At 42.4% G+C, this 17,100-nt stretch overlaps 1 protein-coding gene across 2 annotated transcripts in view; it reads left to right on the top strand.

Annotated features, from left to right (window-relative positions):
• Positions 1-16,860, top strand: part of LOC109868726 (contactin-associated protein-like 4) — a 205,921-nt gene extending 189,061 nt beyond the window's left edge. Inside the window, exons 20-24 of one of the 2 annotated variants that reach the window (XM_020458456.2) lie at positions 3,271-3,404; positions 6,565-6,652; positions 12,482-12,700; positions 13,146-13,217; positions 15,461-16,860. In XM_020458456.2, coding sequence (XP_020314045.1) covers positions 3,271-3,404; positions 6,565-6,652; positions 12,482-12,700; positions 13,146-13,217; positions 15,461-15,660 — 713 coding nt within the window. In that variant the 3' untranslated portion in view covers positions 15,661-16,860. The remainder of the gene's footprint in view (positions 1-3,270; positions 3,405-6,564; positions 6,653-12,481; positions 12,701-13,145; positions 13,218-15,460) is intronic. The other variant, XM_020458457.2, reaches the window with a different exon arrangement.
• Positions 16,861-17,100: the final 240 nt, after the last annotated feature.

The following is a 17,100-nucleotide window of genomic DNA, read 5'->3' as shown; positions in this document are numbered from 1 at the left end:
ATGCGTGGTGCTGGCACTGGTGGTACAGGGGCGAGGACACGCACAGGAAGCCTGTTGCGGGGAGCTGCCACCGGAGGGCTGGTGCGTGGAGGTGGTACTGGATAGATAGGACCGTGCAGGCGCACTGGAGCTCTTGAGCACCGAGCCTGCCCAACCTTACCTGGCTCGATGCCCACTCTAGGCCCGGCTGATACGAGGAGCTGGTATGTACCGCACCGGGCTATGCACCCGCACTGGAGACACCGTACGCTCCACAGCATAACACGGTGCCTGCCCGGTCTCTCTAGCCCCCCGGTAAGCACAGGAAGTTTGCGCAGGTCTCCTACCTGGCGTAGCCATACTCCCTGTGAGCCCCCCATACATTTTTGGGGCTGACTCTCGGGCTTCCATCCGCGTCGCCGTACTGCCTCCTCATACCAGCGCCTCCCTGCTTTCGTCGCCTCCAGTTCCTCTTTGGGGCGGCGATATTCTCCAGGCTGTGCCCAGGGTCCTTTTCCGTCCAATATCTCCTCCCAAGTCCAGAAGTCCTGTGATCGCTGCTCCTCCTGCGCTGCCTGTCACCACGCCGCTTGGTCCTGTTGTGGTGAGTGATTCTGTTACGGTTTTCTTCTATCTCCTCCTCTGACGAGGAGGTGTAGCAAGGATCGGACCAAAATGCAGCGTGGTTACTTAGATTCATGTTTAATGAATAAGAACAGTACAAAAACAATAAATGTAACACGAAAACCTAAACAGCCTAATCTGGTGCAAACTAACACAGAGACAGGAACAATCACCCACGAAACACTCAAAGAATATGGCTGCCTAAATATGGTTCCCAATCAGAGACCACGATAAACACCTGCCTCTGATTGAGAACCACTTCAGGCAACCATAGACTTTTCTAGAAAACCCCACTATACCACAATCCCAATACCTACAAAAAAAACAAGACTAAACACACCACATAATAAACCCATGTCACACCCTGGCCTGACCAAAATAATAAAGAAAACACAAAATACTAAGACCAGGGTGTGACAATATAATTCTGAAGGTTACCTGGATGTTATATTGAAGTGATATTCAAGGTATGTCTCTACACTGAGTGTACCAAACATTAGGAACACCTACCTAATATTGAGTTGCACTCCCTTTTGCCCCCAGAACGGCTTTAATTTGTTGGGGCATGGACTCTACAAGGTGTCAAGTGTTCCACCGGGATGCTGGCCCAGGTTGACTCCAATGCTTCCCACAGTTGTGTCAAGTTGGCTGGATGTCCTTTGTGTGGTGGACCATTCTTGATACACACGGGAAACTCTTGAGCATAAAAAAAAACCCAGCAACATTGCAGTTCTTGACACACTCAAACCGGTGTGCCTGGTACCTAGTACCATACATATGCTCAAAATTGTTCAAGCTGTACATTTGGTGGGGAATCATTGATGGACAGCAATATTCAAATGTTTTAAGGAAATGTTAAGACTAAACCAATCAGGAACATTCACATTGTTGCTAAGAAGGCAGAAAAATGTGAAGACGTTTAGGGGTGTGTAGACTTTCACTAGCGACTGTATCACTCGAAGGTTCGCTACCTAGCTGTTTTATAGAAGTGATATTAAAGTTATGGATTTTGATATCTCTCTAAGGTTATCTGGATGTTATATAGAGTATAGAGGTGACGTTAAAGTTATAAACTCAGCAAAAAAAGAAATGCCCCTTTTTCAGTACCCTTTCTTTCAAAGATCATTTGTAAAAATCTAAATAACTTCACAGATCTTCATTGTAAAGAGTTTAAACACTGTTTCCCACGCTTGGTCAATGAACCATAAACAATTAATGAACATGCACCTGTGGAACGGTCGACAAGACAGTAACAGCTTCACAACGGTGGACAATTAAAGTCACATTTATGAAAACTTAGGACACTAAAGAGGCCTTTCTACTGACTCTGAAAACACCAAAAGAAAGATGCCCAGGGTCCCTGCATACTGCAAGGAGGCATGAGGACTGCAGATGTGGCCAGGGCAATAAATTGCAATGTCCGTACTGTGAGACTCATAAGACAGCGCTACAGGGAGACAAGACGGACAGCTGATCATCCTCGCAGTGGCAGACCACATGTAACACCACCTGCACATGATCTGTACATCCGAACATCACACCTGTGGGACAGGTACAGGATAGGAACAACAACTGCCCGAGTTACACCAGGAACGCACAATCCCTCTATCAGTGCTCAGACTGTCCACAATAGGCTGAGAGGGGCTGGACTGAGGGCTTGTAGGCCTGTTGTAAGGCAGGTCCTCACCAGACATCACCGGCAACAATGTCGCCTATGGGCACAAACCCACCGTCGCTGGACCAGACAGGACTGGCAAAAAGTGCTCTTCACTGACGAGTCGTGGTTTTGTCTCACCAGGGGTGGTCAGATTCGCATTTATCGTCGAAGGAATGAGCGTTACACCGAGGCCTGTACTCTGGAGCCGGATCGATTTTGAGGTGGAGGGTCCGTCATGGTCTGGGGTGGTGTGTCACAGCATCATCGGACTGAGCTTGTTGTCATTGCAGGCAATCTCAATGCAGTGCGTTACAGCAAAGACATCCTCCTCCCTCATGTGGTACCCTTCCTGCAGGCTCATCCTGACATGACCTTCCAACATGACAATGCCACCAACCATACTGCTCGTTATGTGCGTGATTTCCTGCAAGACAGGAATGTCAGTGTTCTGCCATGGCCAGCGAAGAGCTCGGATCTCAATCCCATTGAGGATGTCTGGGACCTGTTGGATCGGAGGGTGAGGGCTAGGGCCATTCCCCCCAGAAATGTCCAGGAACTTGCAGGTTACTTGGTGGAAGAGTAACATCTCACAGCAAGAACTGGCAAATCTGGTGCAATCCATGAGGAGATGCACTGCACTACTTAATGCAGCTGGTGGCCACACCAGTTACTGACTTTTACTTTTGATTTTGACCCTGCTTTGTTCAGGGACACATTATTCCATTTCTGTCAGTCACATGTCTGTGGAACTTGTTCAGTTTATGTCTCAGTTGGTGAATCTTGTTATGTTCATACAAATATTTACACATGTTAAGTTTGTTGAAAATGAATGCAGTTGACAGTGAGAGGATGTTTATTTTTTTGCTGAGTTTATATTTATCACTTGAAAGGTACCTGGATATTAAGTAGACGTGATATTAAAGTTATGTCTTCATATATCTCTCGATGGCTACCTGGATGTTAAATATAAGATACTGTATATTCAAGTTTTGTCTCTATATCTCCTGAAGGTTACCTGGATGTTAAATACAAGCTGCAGAACAGTAGAGATGCTGAGGTATTCAGGACCAGCATTAGGAACTTGGCCAATGGACAACTTCACAGAGTCTCCATCAGGAGGATATCAGAGACTGTCCGTGTTCAGGTAATTTATTTTGTCACTATTAATGTAACTTATTCTCATTCAAAACAAAGACATACTCAGAAGTTACAGTGCAGTATATACAGTGCATTTGGAAAGTATTCAGACCCCTTGACTTTTTCGACATTTTGTTATATTACAGCCTTATTCTAAAATCTATCTACATATAATATCACATTTACATAAGACCCTTTACAAAGGTGCTTTGTTGAAGCACCTTTGGCAGTGATTACAGCCTCGAGTCTTCTTGGGTATGACGCTACGATATTGGCACACCTGTATTTGGGGAGTTTCTATCATTCTTCTCTGCAGATCCTCTCATGCTCTGTTGGGTTGGATGGGGAGCGTTGCTGCACAGCTATTTTCAGGTCTCTCCAGAGATGTTCGATCGGGTTCAAGTCCAGGCTCTGCTGTGACGGGTGCACAGCGGGCACCAAAGCCACGCCTCCCCCGATTGATCAGTTTGGCCGGGCGGCCAGCTCTAGGAAGAGTCTTGGTGGTTCCAAACGTCTTCCATTTGAGAATGATGGAGGCCACTGTGTTCTTGGGGACATTCAATGCTGCAGAAATGTTTTGGTACAGTTCCCCAGGTCTGTGCCTCAACACAATCCTGTCTCAGATCTCTACGGACAATTCTTTAGACCTCATGGCTTGGTTTTTGATCTGACCTTATATAGACAAGTGTGTACCTTTCCAAATCATGTCCAATCATTTGAATTTACCACAAGTGGACTCCAATCAAGTTGTAGAAACATCTCAAGGATGATCAATGGAAACAGGATGCACCTGAGCTCAATTTCGAGTCTCATAGATAAGGGTCTAAAATACCAACCGTTCAAAAGTTTGGGGTCACTTAGAAATTCCCTTGTTTTTGAAAGAAAATGTAAATAATTGTCCATTAAAATAACATCAAATTGATCAGAATACAGTGTGGACATTGTTAATGTTGTAAATGACTATTGTAACTGGAAACGGCTGACTTTTTATGGAATAGATACCCATTATCAGCAACCATCACTCCTGTGTTCCAATAGCACGTTGTGTTAGCTATTCCAAGTTTAGCATTTTAAAAGACTAGTTGATCATTAGAAAACCCTTTTGCAATTATGTCAGCACAGCTTAAAACTGTCAACAGTGAAGAGGCGACTACGGGATGCTGGCCATCTCGGCCGAGTTCCTCTGTCTAGTGTCTGTGTTATTTTGCCCATTTTAATCTTTTCTTTTTATTGGCCAGTCTGAGATATGGCTTTTTGTTTGCAACTCTGCCTAGAAGGCTAGCATCCCGGAGTCGCCTCTTCACTGTTGATGTTGAGACTGGTGTTTTGCAGGTACTATTTAATTAAGCTGCCAGTTGAGGACTTGTGAGTGATCTGTTTCTCAAACTAGACACTGTAATGTACTTGTCCTCTTGCTCAGTTGTGCACCGGGGCATCCCACTCCTCTTTCTATTCTGCTAGGGCCAGTTTGCAGTGTTCTGTGAAGGAAGTAGTGCACAGCATTGTACGAGATCTTCAGTTTCTTGGCAATTTCTCGCATGGAATAGCCTTAATTTCTCAGAACAAGAATAGACTTGATGAGGAAAGATATTTGTTTCCGGGCATTTTGAGCCTGTAATCTAACCCACAAATGCTGATGCTCCAGACACTCAACTAGTCTAAAGAAGGCCAGTTGTAATTGCTTCTTTAATCAGGACAACAGTTTTCAGCTACAATGTATTGCTGATCAATTTGATGTTATTTTAATGGAGAATAAAATAGCTTTTCTTTCAAAAACAAGGACATTTCTAAGTGACACCAAACTTTTGAGCGGTAGTGTCTGTAAAAAATGTCCAATAACCTGTTTTCACTTCGTCATTATGGGAGATTGTGTGTATATTGGTGAGGGATAAAATATATTTGATTCATTTTAGAATAAGTCTGAAACGTAACAAAATGTGGATAAAGGGATAGGGTCTAAATACTTTCCGAATGCACTGTAACTTAGCGCAGTGGTTCTCTCGTGGGGTGCTAGTACTCCTTGGGGTACCTGACCTATCCACAAGGTGTACTTGGGAAGATTCACAAGAACATAGTCCTGATGATTGGTTGTACATGAAGAGGTAATGCAAGCAGAGCAAAATGTAATTGAGTGTAGCATAACCTAAAAAGATTCAGAACCACTTTCTTTTTGAAAGTCAGCAAGAGGCAAGTATAGACAAGTAGGTCTATATGCACTATATCTACACTGCTGAGCTGTAAATGCAAGTGTGTACATGTTAGCAGTGTGGGATCTGTGTCGTGGTCAGTGAAAGTAATTAAGAAATGAAAGAACATCACTCCCAGACGATTTAGATATACAGTGAGATGTGATACAACTTGAGTGTAGTGGGATGAAGAGTGATGCAGGTTTTGCATACCGTAGTTCTGCTTTTTAAGACTGCAACTATCATGAAGTCAAAGTCCTTTGTCAACATCACAGTAAGCGACAACCCTAGGCTTGTGTTGCAGAGCTGTACATATTCAGAATGCACAGACACATTCCAACTCTCAGCCATTAAGCGGGCACACTCATTCACAATTTAAAGACATTTCGGGCAACATGAATGACTCTGAAGAAGAAAGGGTGGAGAAAAGGAATAGGATAGAGAAGAGTATAGAGAAATCAATAGAAAATGTACAGTCGAAAATGTACAGTCGTCTTCCGAAGGGGTTGAAATCTGTGAGGAGACTGGCAGAATATGTTTTTACATTTCATGAGTTGTAACACCAAAGTTGGTTGTCATTCTTCTCAGCCATTCTTCGAAAGACACATTTGGACATGTTCGAGTCTGACTACGTCAACAAAAAAATCAATTTTGTTAAGCTACTGTTTGGCATTCTCAGCTAAACTGCATCAATTAGTGTACACTTCGAGTAGTGATCACATTTTCAATAATGTAAGTTCAACTCGAAAATCTGTCCAAGCTCTAGTACTACTTTCCTTTTTAATTGAATGGCAGAGACTGAACAGCCAAGCGATGATGTGTTTAAAGTACTTTGAAGAGCAGGGTTTAATTAAAACACTCTAAATGGAAGAGTACATTCTCCATCATCTGAAACATGAAAGTGTAAATTGTCTTTTTTTTCATCTCCAATTTGACTATTCAACAAAGTGTTTACAGGTTCTATTTTTTGTTTTGTTTTAGATTGACCAGCAAAGAAGGGAAGACTTCAATCTCACATCTGATACAGAATTCAATGCTATCAAGTCAGTTGTCCTTGGGAAAGTGCAAGGTGAGAAATATACCGATGTAGGATCTTAATTTGATCACTCTTTTGTTTGCTGAGACCCTTACAAAAAAATGGCCATTAATTATAATCCATATAATAATTCACATTTCCTGTTGCTGCATGATTACTTTTATGCTGTAGAAAACTGGCCTAAATTAAGACCCTACATCTGTACGACAGGATTATTAAAATGATGAAGGAGAAAGCTATTGAATAAAGAATGCTGAAAGGTGTTTGGCCGTGTCTCTCGAACACAGGACTAAAGAGCTGGTTACAATCCCACTCACCAGAAGCTTTTATATAAAATAGAAGTATGAGTGGAATCATTATGTATTATTACGTGAATTTTAGTGCTATGTAGGAGGATGATAAACTGATGGGGCAAATGCACATGTATTACAGTATTGTTTGTTCAGTCAGGCAATCAAAATTCGACATGACATGTTATGATTGGTGCATGTCTGTTTACTTAAAGTCTGAATAATATCGGCTTTATGCATTGTTATTGCCTATCCCCTGCTTCAGAAATAGGGCACTTTATGCATGTCTAATACCAATGTATTTGCTTCAAAATAGGACGTCTGTTTTCAATAGTAATGAGAAATGATTGAAAGGAACAGATGCAAATACAGCAGTTGCAGTCTAGTGCATTCTGAAACATTTTAACAAACAAAACAAGTAAAATAGTGCTCTCATACTAGGCCAACCTACAGTGTATTTCAGATGCAAACCATTTCAATTCATCTGTGACAATGTCAAGAATGTCACAGTGACAAAGTCATACAGTAGCTACTGTGACATTGTTATTGACTTCTTTATGACCTTTCAAGAAGCTCCATTAGTCTAAAATCGGGAAATAATCCAGTATAGCTCTGGGCTATAATGACATGTGGGGCTAAGGGGTCTGCTCTCTGGTCATGTGGGACACACACACCACACACGCGCACACAGACACAGCTCAGTGTTTTAACACCATAGTGCCCACAAAGCTCATCACTAAATTAAGGACCCTGGAACTTAACACCTCCCTCCACAACTGGATCCTGGACTTCCTGACAGGCTGCCGCCATGTGGTAAGGGTAGCCTATACCACATCTGCCACGCTGATCCTGAACACGGGACCTCTCAGGGGTGTGTGCTTAATCCCCTCCTGTACTCCCCGTTCACCCACGACTGCGTGGCCAAGCACGACTCCAACAGCATCATTAAGTTTGCCGACAACACAACGGTGGTAGGCCTGATCACCGACAACAATGAGACAGCCTATAGGGAGGAGGTCAGAGACCTGACAGTGTGGTTCCAGGACAACAACCTCTCCCTTAACGTGGTCAAGACAAAGGAGATGATTATAGACTACAGGAAAAGGAGGGCCGAGCACTCCCCCATTCACATCGACGCGGCTGTAGTGGAGCAGGTCGAGAGCTTCAAGTTCCTTGGTGTCCAAATCAACAACAAGCTATCATGGCCCAAGGACACCAAGACAGTCGTGAAGAGGGCACAACAATGCCTATTCCCACTCAGGAGACCAGAATATTTGGCATGGGTCCTCAGATCCTCAAAAAGTTATACAGCTGCACCATCGAGAGCATCCTGACTGGTTGCATCACTGCCTGGTATGGCAACTGCACGACATCCGACCACAAGGCACTACAGAGGGTAGTGCGTACGGCCAAGCTTCCTGCTATCCAGGACCTCTATACCAGGCGGTGACAGAGGAAGGCTCCAAAATCGTCAAAGCCTCCAGTCACCCAAGTCACAGACTGTATTCCCTGCTACCTCGCGGTAAGCTGTACCGGAGCGCCAAGTCTAGGTCCAAAATGCTCCCTACAGCTTCTACTGTACACCCAAGCCATACGACTGTTGAACAATTCATCAAATGGCTACTCGGACTATTTGCATTAACGCCTGCATTAGCTGCTGCTACTTGCTGTTTATTATCTATGAATAGTCACCCCTACCTACAGTACCAGTCAAAAGTTTGGACACACCTACTCATTCAAGGGTTTTTCTTTATTTGACTATTTTCTACATTGTAGCATATTAGTGAAGACATCAAAACTATGAAATAACACACATGGAATCATGTAGTAACCAAAAAAAGTGTTAAACAAATCAAAATATATTTTATATTCTTCAAAGTAGCCACCCTTTGCCTTGATGACAGCTTTGCACACTATTGGCGTTCTCTCAACCGGCTTCACCTGTAATGCTTTTTCCAACAGTCTTGAAGGAGATACCTTGCGAAAGTATTCGTATTATTTTGCACTGCCAATTTTTCCGTTTTTGATTTGTTAAAAAGGTTTGAAATATCCAATAAATGTCGTTCCACTTCATGATTGTGTCCCACTTGTTGTTGATTCTTCACAAAAAAATACAGTTTTATATCTTTATGTTTGAAGCCTGAAATGTGGCAAAAGGTCGCAAAGTTCAAGGGGGCCGAATACTTTCGCAAGGCACTGTATATGCTGAGCACTTGTTGGCTGCTTATCCTTCACTTTGAGGTCCAACTCATCCCAAGCCATCTCAATTGGGTTGAGGTCAGGTGATTGTGGAGGCTAGGTCATCTGATGCAGCACTCCATCACTCTCCCTCTTGGTCAAATAGCCCTTACACAGCCTGGAGGTGTGATTTGGGTCATTGTCCTGTTGAAAAACAAATGATAGTCCCACTAAGCGCAAACCAGATGGGATGGTGTACTACTGTAGAATGCTGTGGTAGCCATGCTGGTTAAGTGCGCCTACTAAATTAATCACTAGCATTGTCAGCAGCAAAGTACCCCCACACCATCACCTCTCCTCCTCCATGCTTCACGGTGGGAACCACACATGCGGAGATCATCCATTCACTCACTCTGCATCTCACAAAGACACATCCATTGCTTGTGTTTCTTGGCCCAAGCAAGTCTCTTCTTGTTATTAGTATCCTTTAGTAGTGGTTTCGTTGCAGAAATTCGACCATGAAGGCCTGATTCAAGCAGTCCCCTCTGAACAGTTGATGTTGAGATGTGTCTGTTACTTGAACTCGGTGACGCATTTATTTGGGTTGCAATTTCTGAGGCTTGTAACTCTAAGGACCATCCGTATCCTCTGCAGCAGAGGTAACTCTGGGTCTTCCTGTCCTGTGGCGGTCCTCATGAGAGCCAGTTTCATCATATCGCTTGATGGTTTTTGCGCCTGCACTTGAAGAAACTTTAAACGTTTCCAGATTGACTGACCTTCATGTCTAATGATGGACTGTTGTTTCTCTTTGCTTATTTGAGCTGATCTTGTTCTGTAATATGGAGTTGGTCTTTTACAAAAATAGAGCTATCTTCTGTATACCACCCCGACCTTGTCACAACACAGTTGTTTGGCACAAACGCATAAAGAAGGAAATAAATTCCACTATTTAACTTTAACAAGCACACCTGTTAATTGAAATGCATTCATGAAGCTGGTTGAGTGAATGCCAAGTGTGCAAAGCTGTCATCAAGGCAAAGGGTGGCTACTTTTAAGAATCTCAAAAATAAAATATTTGTTTACACTTTTTTGGTTACTACATGATTCCATGTGTGTTATTTCATAGTTTTGATGTCTTCACTATTATTTTACAATGTAGAAAATTGTAAAAATAAAGAAAAACCCTTGAATGAGTAGGTGTGTCCAAACCTTTGACTGTTACTGTACATGTACATATTACCTCAGTTAACTTGTCTTACCTGTACCCCTGCACATTGACTCGGTACTGGTACCCCCTGTATATAGCCTTGTTATTGTTATTTTATTGTGCTAGTTTTTTTTTTAAACCTGAGGCAGACAGTCCTTTAATATTTTCTGAACTCTTGTTTTTCTTAAAACTGCATTGTTGGTTAAGGGATTGTAAGTAGGAATTTCACGGTAAGGTCGACAACTGTTGTCTTCAGCGCATGTGGCAAATACAATTTGATTTGACGCACACACACACACACACACACACACACACAGAGAGAGAGAGAGACGAAGCTCTATGGGAGTGTAGTGTATCTCAGATGACCTGAACCATGTTAACACGTGACCAGGTCCTCACTCTTCTCTAACCCCTCCACCCTGCCACAGTCTGTGTGTCATATCAGGATCAAAGAGCTGGCATGGAAGTGGTTTCAGTGTCCTTCCCAGCAACACCTGTCATCAATCACACTAACAAATTGACCTGTAATGAATGCAGAGGGGAGGGTGAGAGGAGTAGGAGAGGGGGAATGGGGTAGAGAGAGAGAGAGAGGAGTAGGAGAGAGACAGGGAGAGTCACAGAGAGACAGAGAGAGAGCGGAGGGGAAAGGGAGAGAGAGAGATAGGTAGAGAGGGAGCGATAAAGAGAGAGCCACTCAGAGAGTGAGTGAGCGAGAGAGGGGATAAAGGCAGAGAGAGGGAGAGTGAGTAGGAGAGAGTCAGAGAAAGAAGGAGAGAGAAAGATGAGAGTATATTGATGAGGTCTGACAGGAGAAATAGCTATCTGGCTGTTGTAAGAAGGAAGGATACCTTCAGGATACAGTAGCAGTGTGATACAACGTGATGCTGTACAATGCCATCAGCTCACTGCCTTTAAGAGCACTTATAACCATGCAAATTCCCATCATAAAAATTCATAGTCATTGTCATTTGGAAGAGACAGTAACCCAGTTTCCCTGGCAAACATAGGGTTTCACTGGATCCAAGCCAGTCAAATGGGGGCAGTGTTTCTGGGGTCTCTCATTATCTTCTTCATGTCTAGATTCAGATTAAGAGAGTTTAATAGTACAGGGTTGTAGGTGTGATTGCAGTGTCCAGTGAAAATCTTAGGCTCTGAGCTCGAACATGCAGGACTAAATGAAATAAAATAATACATCATAACAACTGTGGCAGTGATTCATAAATAAACGTCCATTGGGGTGGAAGCAGATTAGACTGTTGAGGGGGGGGGGGGGGGGGTGACCATAAAGGGAGCAGCATGACCATTGAGGATGTGTGGGGACCAACTGAAAGAAAAATATCTATAATATACATATTAACAACTACAATAGTGTTGATGTAACGGCGTTCTTCGTTTGTCGAAAGAGAGGACCGAAATGCAGCGTGGTGGTTACTCATGTCTTTAATGAAATAAACGACGATACATGAAATAACTTATAAATACAAAAACAACAAACGGAACGTGAAACTTATTACAGCCTATCTGGTGAACACTACACAGAGACAGGAACAATCACCCACGAAATACAAAGTGAAACTCAGGCTACCTAAATACGGTTCCCAATCCGAGACAACGAGAATCACCTGACTCTGATCGAGAACCGCCTCAGGCAGCCAAGCCTACACTCGACACACCCCTAATCAACCACAATCCCAATGCCTACAAAAACCCCCAATACGACAACACAATAACCCATGTCACACCCTGGCCTGAACAAATAATTAAAGAAAACACAAAATACTAAGACCAAGGCGTGACAGTTGAATATCGTTGATGTGGGGGGAGGATGTCCCTAGGAGGAGCAGCATGTAAGGTAAGTGACCGTTGGGGGGGAAATGTCAATAGAGGAGGGGGTAGAGAGGGAGAGAGAGGAGTAGGATGTCCCTAGGAGGAGCAGCATGTTGGGGGGGAAATGTCAATAGGGGAGGGGGAATGGGGTAGAGAGGAGTAGGATGTCCCTAGGAGGAGCAGCATTTTGGGGGGGAAATGTCAATAGGGGGAGTAGCAGCTATTGTTAGCTGTCAATGAATTAGATCATCTGCCAAATCAGTGGATCCTACTCCTTTTACCCTAGACGATAACTATACCAGATCTCACTGACTGTTTCTGCATTTTTGTGTGTGCGTGCGTATGCGTTTGTGTGTTAAGAGTCTGGTGAGCTGGATCCAGAGATTGCCAGGCTGAACTCCCTGGGTTTCAGTGGCTGTCTGTCGGTGGTCCAGTTTAACTCCATCACTCCACTGAAGGCAGCGCTACTCTACCCAAACACCAGCCCAGTCATAGTGACAGGACCCCTAGCTGAGTCCACCTGTGGTTCCTCATCTCCAGCCAATACCTACCCAGCTGAAACCACACACCCCCTATCAGGTAAGAGGGGAGGAGTCTTTGGTGAAGGGCTCTCTTTCTGTTTGAGTGCTTTTTATTTTGCTTTAACTCCACTTGAGAATCTCCACTTTTTTCTGAACTGCTTTTCAAACTTTATCAATGGCTCATTTAATGAGTACACCATCTTCCTTGATCATTAACTGAGAATGGAACTGATTACACTGTGGCAGATTAGTTAATTAATTTCTATGAGAGAGATTTCTCATTTGCATCATCTTTCTTTCGTGGGCATCCTCATGCAGTTTATGACTGAGGGCGTAGTATTAAATGAACCCTGCATAGACTGATGATGACTTCTGCTACTGATTCCCTCTCTCTGTCTCTTTTGTCTTTCTTATCCTTCATTTTCTCATCTATCTCTATTTCTTTTTCTGCTGTCTCTCGCTCTCTATCTCTCTGTGTCTTTCTGTGCATCTCTCTGCTGTAGACCATTCAGGTACAGTAGGTACTGGTGAGCCTATAGTTAACGCAATCAAGAGTGACTCTGCATTGATTGGAGGTAACAGGAACATGTTTCTCATGTCACAATAAACCATAGTTGTATTTAGTGAAACAACATAATGGCAGGTATTAGATTATCCTGGTCAAAATAGAGAACGTTGGGCCTCCCGGGTGGCGCAGTGGTCTAAGGCAGTGCTAGCTGTGCCACCAGAGATTCTGGGTTCGAGTCCAGGCTCTGTTGCAGCCGGCCGCGACCGGGAGGCCCATGGGGCGGCACACAATTGGAACAGAGTCGTCCGGGTTAGGGAGGGTTTGGCCGGCAGGGATATCCTTGTCTCATCGCGCACTAGCAACTCCTGTGGCGGGCCGGGCTGCAGTGCACGCTGACCAGGTCGTCAGGTGTATGGTGTTTCTTCCGACACATTAGTGCGGCTGGCTTCCGGGTTGGATGGGCATTGTGTCAAGAAGCAGTGCGGCTTGCCTCTCCCGTGTCCGTACGGGCGTTGCAGCGATGCGACAAGACTGTAACTACTACCAATTGGATAAAAATAGAGAACGTTGATAATACAGGGCACTCTGTAATTGTTGGGACACTGAAGCATTTTTTTCTTCTTTTGACTATATACTGTATTTCAAACAATGACTATGAGGTTAAAGTACTGTCAGCTTTAATTTGAGGGTATTTTCATCCAAATTTGGTGAACCGTTTACAAATTACATAATGAGTGAGAAAGTTGCTGATGGACATAATATCATACCCCTCAAAAAATGCTAACCTACTCTGTTATTGTAATGGTGCGAGGTTCTTGGGGGTACGATATTTGTGCGACTGTAACTTTCTAACTCATCATTATTCACGATTCATTCAGGATGATCTGTGATCACGATAGCATCCACATTTAATGTAGTAGTGTTTATAAACACATTCTATTGTTAGTTACAATAAAAGTTTCTCCAAAATGACACAATACATCATTTCTATTGGGCACAAAATAATCTTAAACACAACCAAAACAAAGAGCAAATGCATCCAACAGATGTGTAGAGTGAACAGCTTGATGTAATCATTGGGTGCTATGAATATTGGAACAAATATCCTTTTTTACTACTTGAATACACAAATAAGTGGATTTGTCCCAATACTTTTGCTCCCCTAAAATGGGTGCACTATGCACAAAAAGTGCTGTAATTTCTATACCCGAAATAGATGACAATACCCTCAAATTAAAGCTGACAGTCTGTACTTTAACCACCAATCATGTTTTGAGTTCAAATCCAAACTTTTGGAGTATAGAGCCAAAATAAGAAAAAATGCTTCACTGTCCCAATAATTACAGAGGGCACTGTATTCGTTTTTCTCAGAGACAACACTGTATAATTCCAATTTGAATTAAATAAATGAAATATTTCAGCAATTGATATGGCATATTTGCAGCATCACATCACAAAAACTTTTAAGCGACCATCGCCACAGATTCAAAGTCAAGGTTGATTAATTCCCATCCGTTACAATTGCTGGAATGTAGAAAGTAGTTCAAAGTCGTCCTTATACAGGCTGATTCAGTGCCAAATGCACAAAGGACACCAAAACTAATTAAACGTTTAAATAAATTATTTGCTGATTAAGGAACTTTTTACAGCTATCTTCAAATACTTTGTCATTTTAAACCACTGTAATATACCATTGAATTGGGTCTGGCCGTACTCTGGCTTCCTAATAAGATATATCATTTTCTCTTGATAATGAAATGCACCATGCATAGCATAGCAGTGTACAAGGACTGTAGCTAAGGTTTATGAAATGAATGCCTGCGACATTTGCGAGAATTGAACTGGATTTCTTTGTGCCGCGCCTTGCACAAAGAGGAACCACGGCTTTCAGACGCTTGCGTAATGCCTTTTTAGAGTTTAGATTAGCAACAGAAATCAGACAGGCTGGGTAATAGCAATGAAATACCCACAGGCTACATTGCCATATTATTTCTGTTAAGGCTCCGATGCCATAGACAGATTTCACAGAGCAAAACGTGGAGTTGAGAAAGGCATTCATGTGGTCTCAAAGCCACTGTGCTTTCTCTGTCTTTGCTTCTGAAACCCATGCAGATGTCACAGTTACACAATGGATCATAATTGGTTGCTAGTTAGAATTCTTTAGTTGTTCTCCAAAAAAAAAACTATTCTCTTGTCGAAGTGCATTTTTTTTCTGTAACAACATAAGGAATAGTGAATGTGAATTCATTTTGATTCGAAATAAGTGCCCTTTTCTTGTTTCGTAACTCAATATTTTGTACTCCTCTGCAGGTGTGATTGCTGTAGTGATATTTGTGATTCTGTCTGCGTTGGCAGTAATGGTAAGGTTCCTGTATCGACGGAAAGTGACGTTCCACAGCCAAGAACCCAAAAGCATCAAACCTGAGGCAGACAGTCCTGAGTACCCTTTCCACAGCGAGCCCACCTCACAGAACGTACTAAGTGAAAACCAAAAGGAGTATTTCATATAGCTCCATCTGTCCACCCCCGGACTTTCTAAATGTTTGACTTATCCAGTGAATCTGATTAAGGAAGTACAGAAATGCCCTAGAGACATTAATTACATTCACAGTGCATTACACACACACACAGTAAAAGATCCTCAGCAACAGTCAAAACAAGATGGCTGACCAAAATGTGGAGAAGATTTAAAAAATATCCTATCAATTCGTCCATGTATTGTTTTTTCTTGTTTTACTGGGTGTTGTTTTTTTATATACTACACTGAACTAAAATATAAACACAACATGTCAAGTGTTGGTCCCATGTTTCATGAGCTGAAATAAGAGACCATAAATGTTCCATATGCACAAAAAGCTTGTTTCTCTGAAATGGTGTGCACAAATTTGTTTACTTCCTTGTTAATGAGCATTTCTCCTTTGTCAAGATAAACCATCCACCTGACAGGTGTGGCATATCAAGAAGCTGATTAAACCGCATGATTATTACACAGGTGCACTTTGGGACAATAAAAGGCCACTAAGATGTGCAGTTTTGTCACACAACACAATGCCACAGATGTCTCAAGTTTTGAGGGAGTGTGCAATTGGCATTTAATGTTCATTTCTCAACAATAAGTTGCCTCCAACATCACTTTTGAAGAATTTACAGTACGTTCAACCAGCCTCACAACCGCAGACCATGTGTATGTCATCGTGTGTGCAAGCAGTTTGCTGATGTCAACGTTGTGAACAGAGTGCTCCATTGTGGTGGGATTATGGTATAGGCTGGCATAAACTACAGAAAACGAACACAATTGTATTTTATCAAGTGGCAAAAGATGCATATCTGTATTCCCAGTCATGTGAAATCCATAGATTAGAGCCGAATGAATTTATTTAAATGGACTGATTTTCTCATATGAACTGTAACTCAGTCAAATCAATGAAATTGTTGCATGTTGTGTTTATATTTTTGTTCAGTACAGGTACTGGTGATATGACACAGAAGTGTTAATGATAGAGACATTGAAAGGTGTTGATACTGTCATGGGACTGTAAATATTCTTAAAAATGTAAATGTTGAATTAATTAATGTCTTTATAACAATCGCTGTCTAATATTCTTCTCCGGTGATACAACACCTAAAAGATGATAATAACATACACTAGAGGGATTTATATGTAACTGCAGTATGGTTATGAAGATGAAAATAAATGTTTGGATTATTGAGTTGAAAATATTTTGCTATTATATTGATGAATGTTGGCTTCATGTAGTGTTACCATGTCTGAGCCATGCAGAATCCCTCTAAAGTACACTCCACATATAGTACTGTGTATTTACATATTTCCAATATGGCACACCAACTTTCTCTGGTACCGCAGTAAAAGCATCAGATCAAACCAATCTACCAAAATACATATAACCCTTTAGAAATGGGTATGACTCAAGCAGAGGGGTGGGGGGTGG

The sequence above is a fragment of the Oncorhynchus kisutch genome, linkage group LG23, assembly GCF_002021735.2.
Source record: "Oncorhynchus kisutch isolate 150728-3 linkage group LG23, Okis_V2, whole genome shotgun sequence".
Lineage (NCBI taxonomy): Eukaryota > Metazoa > Chordata > Actinopteri > Salmoniformes > Salmonidae > Oncorhynchus > Oncorhynchus kisutch.
This window is presented reverse-complemented; position numbering and strand designations above follow the sequence as displayed.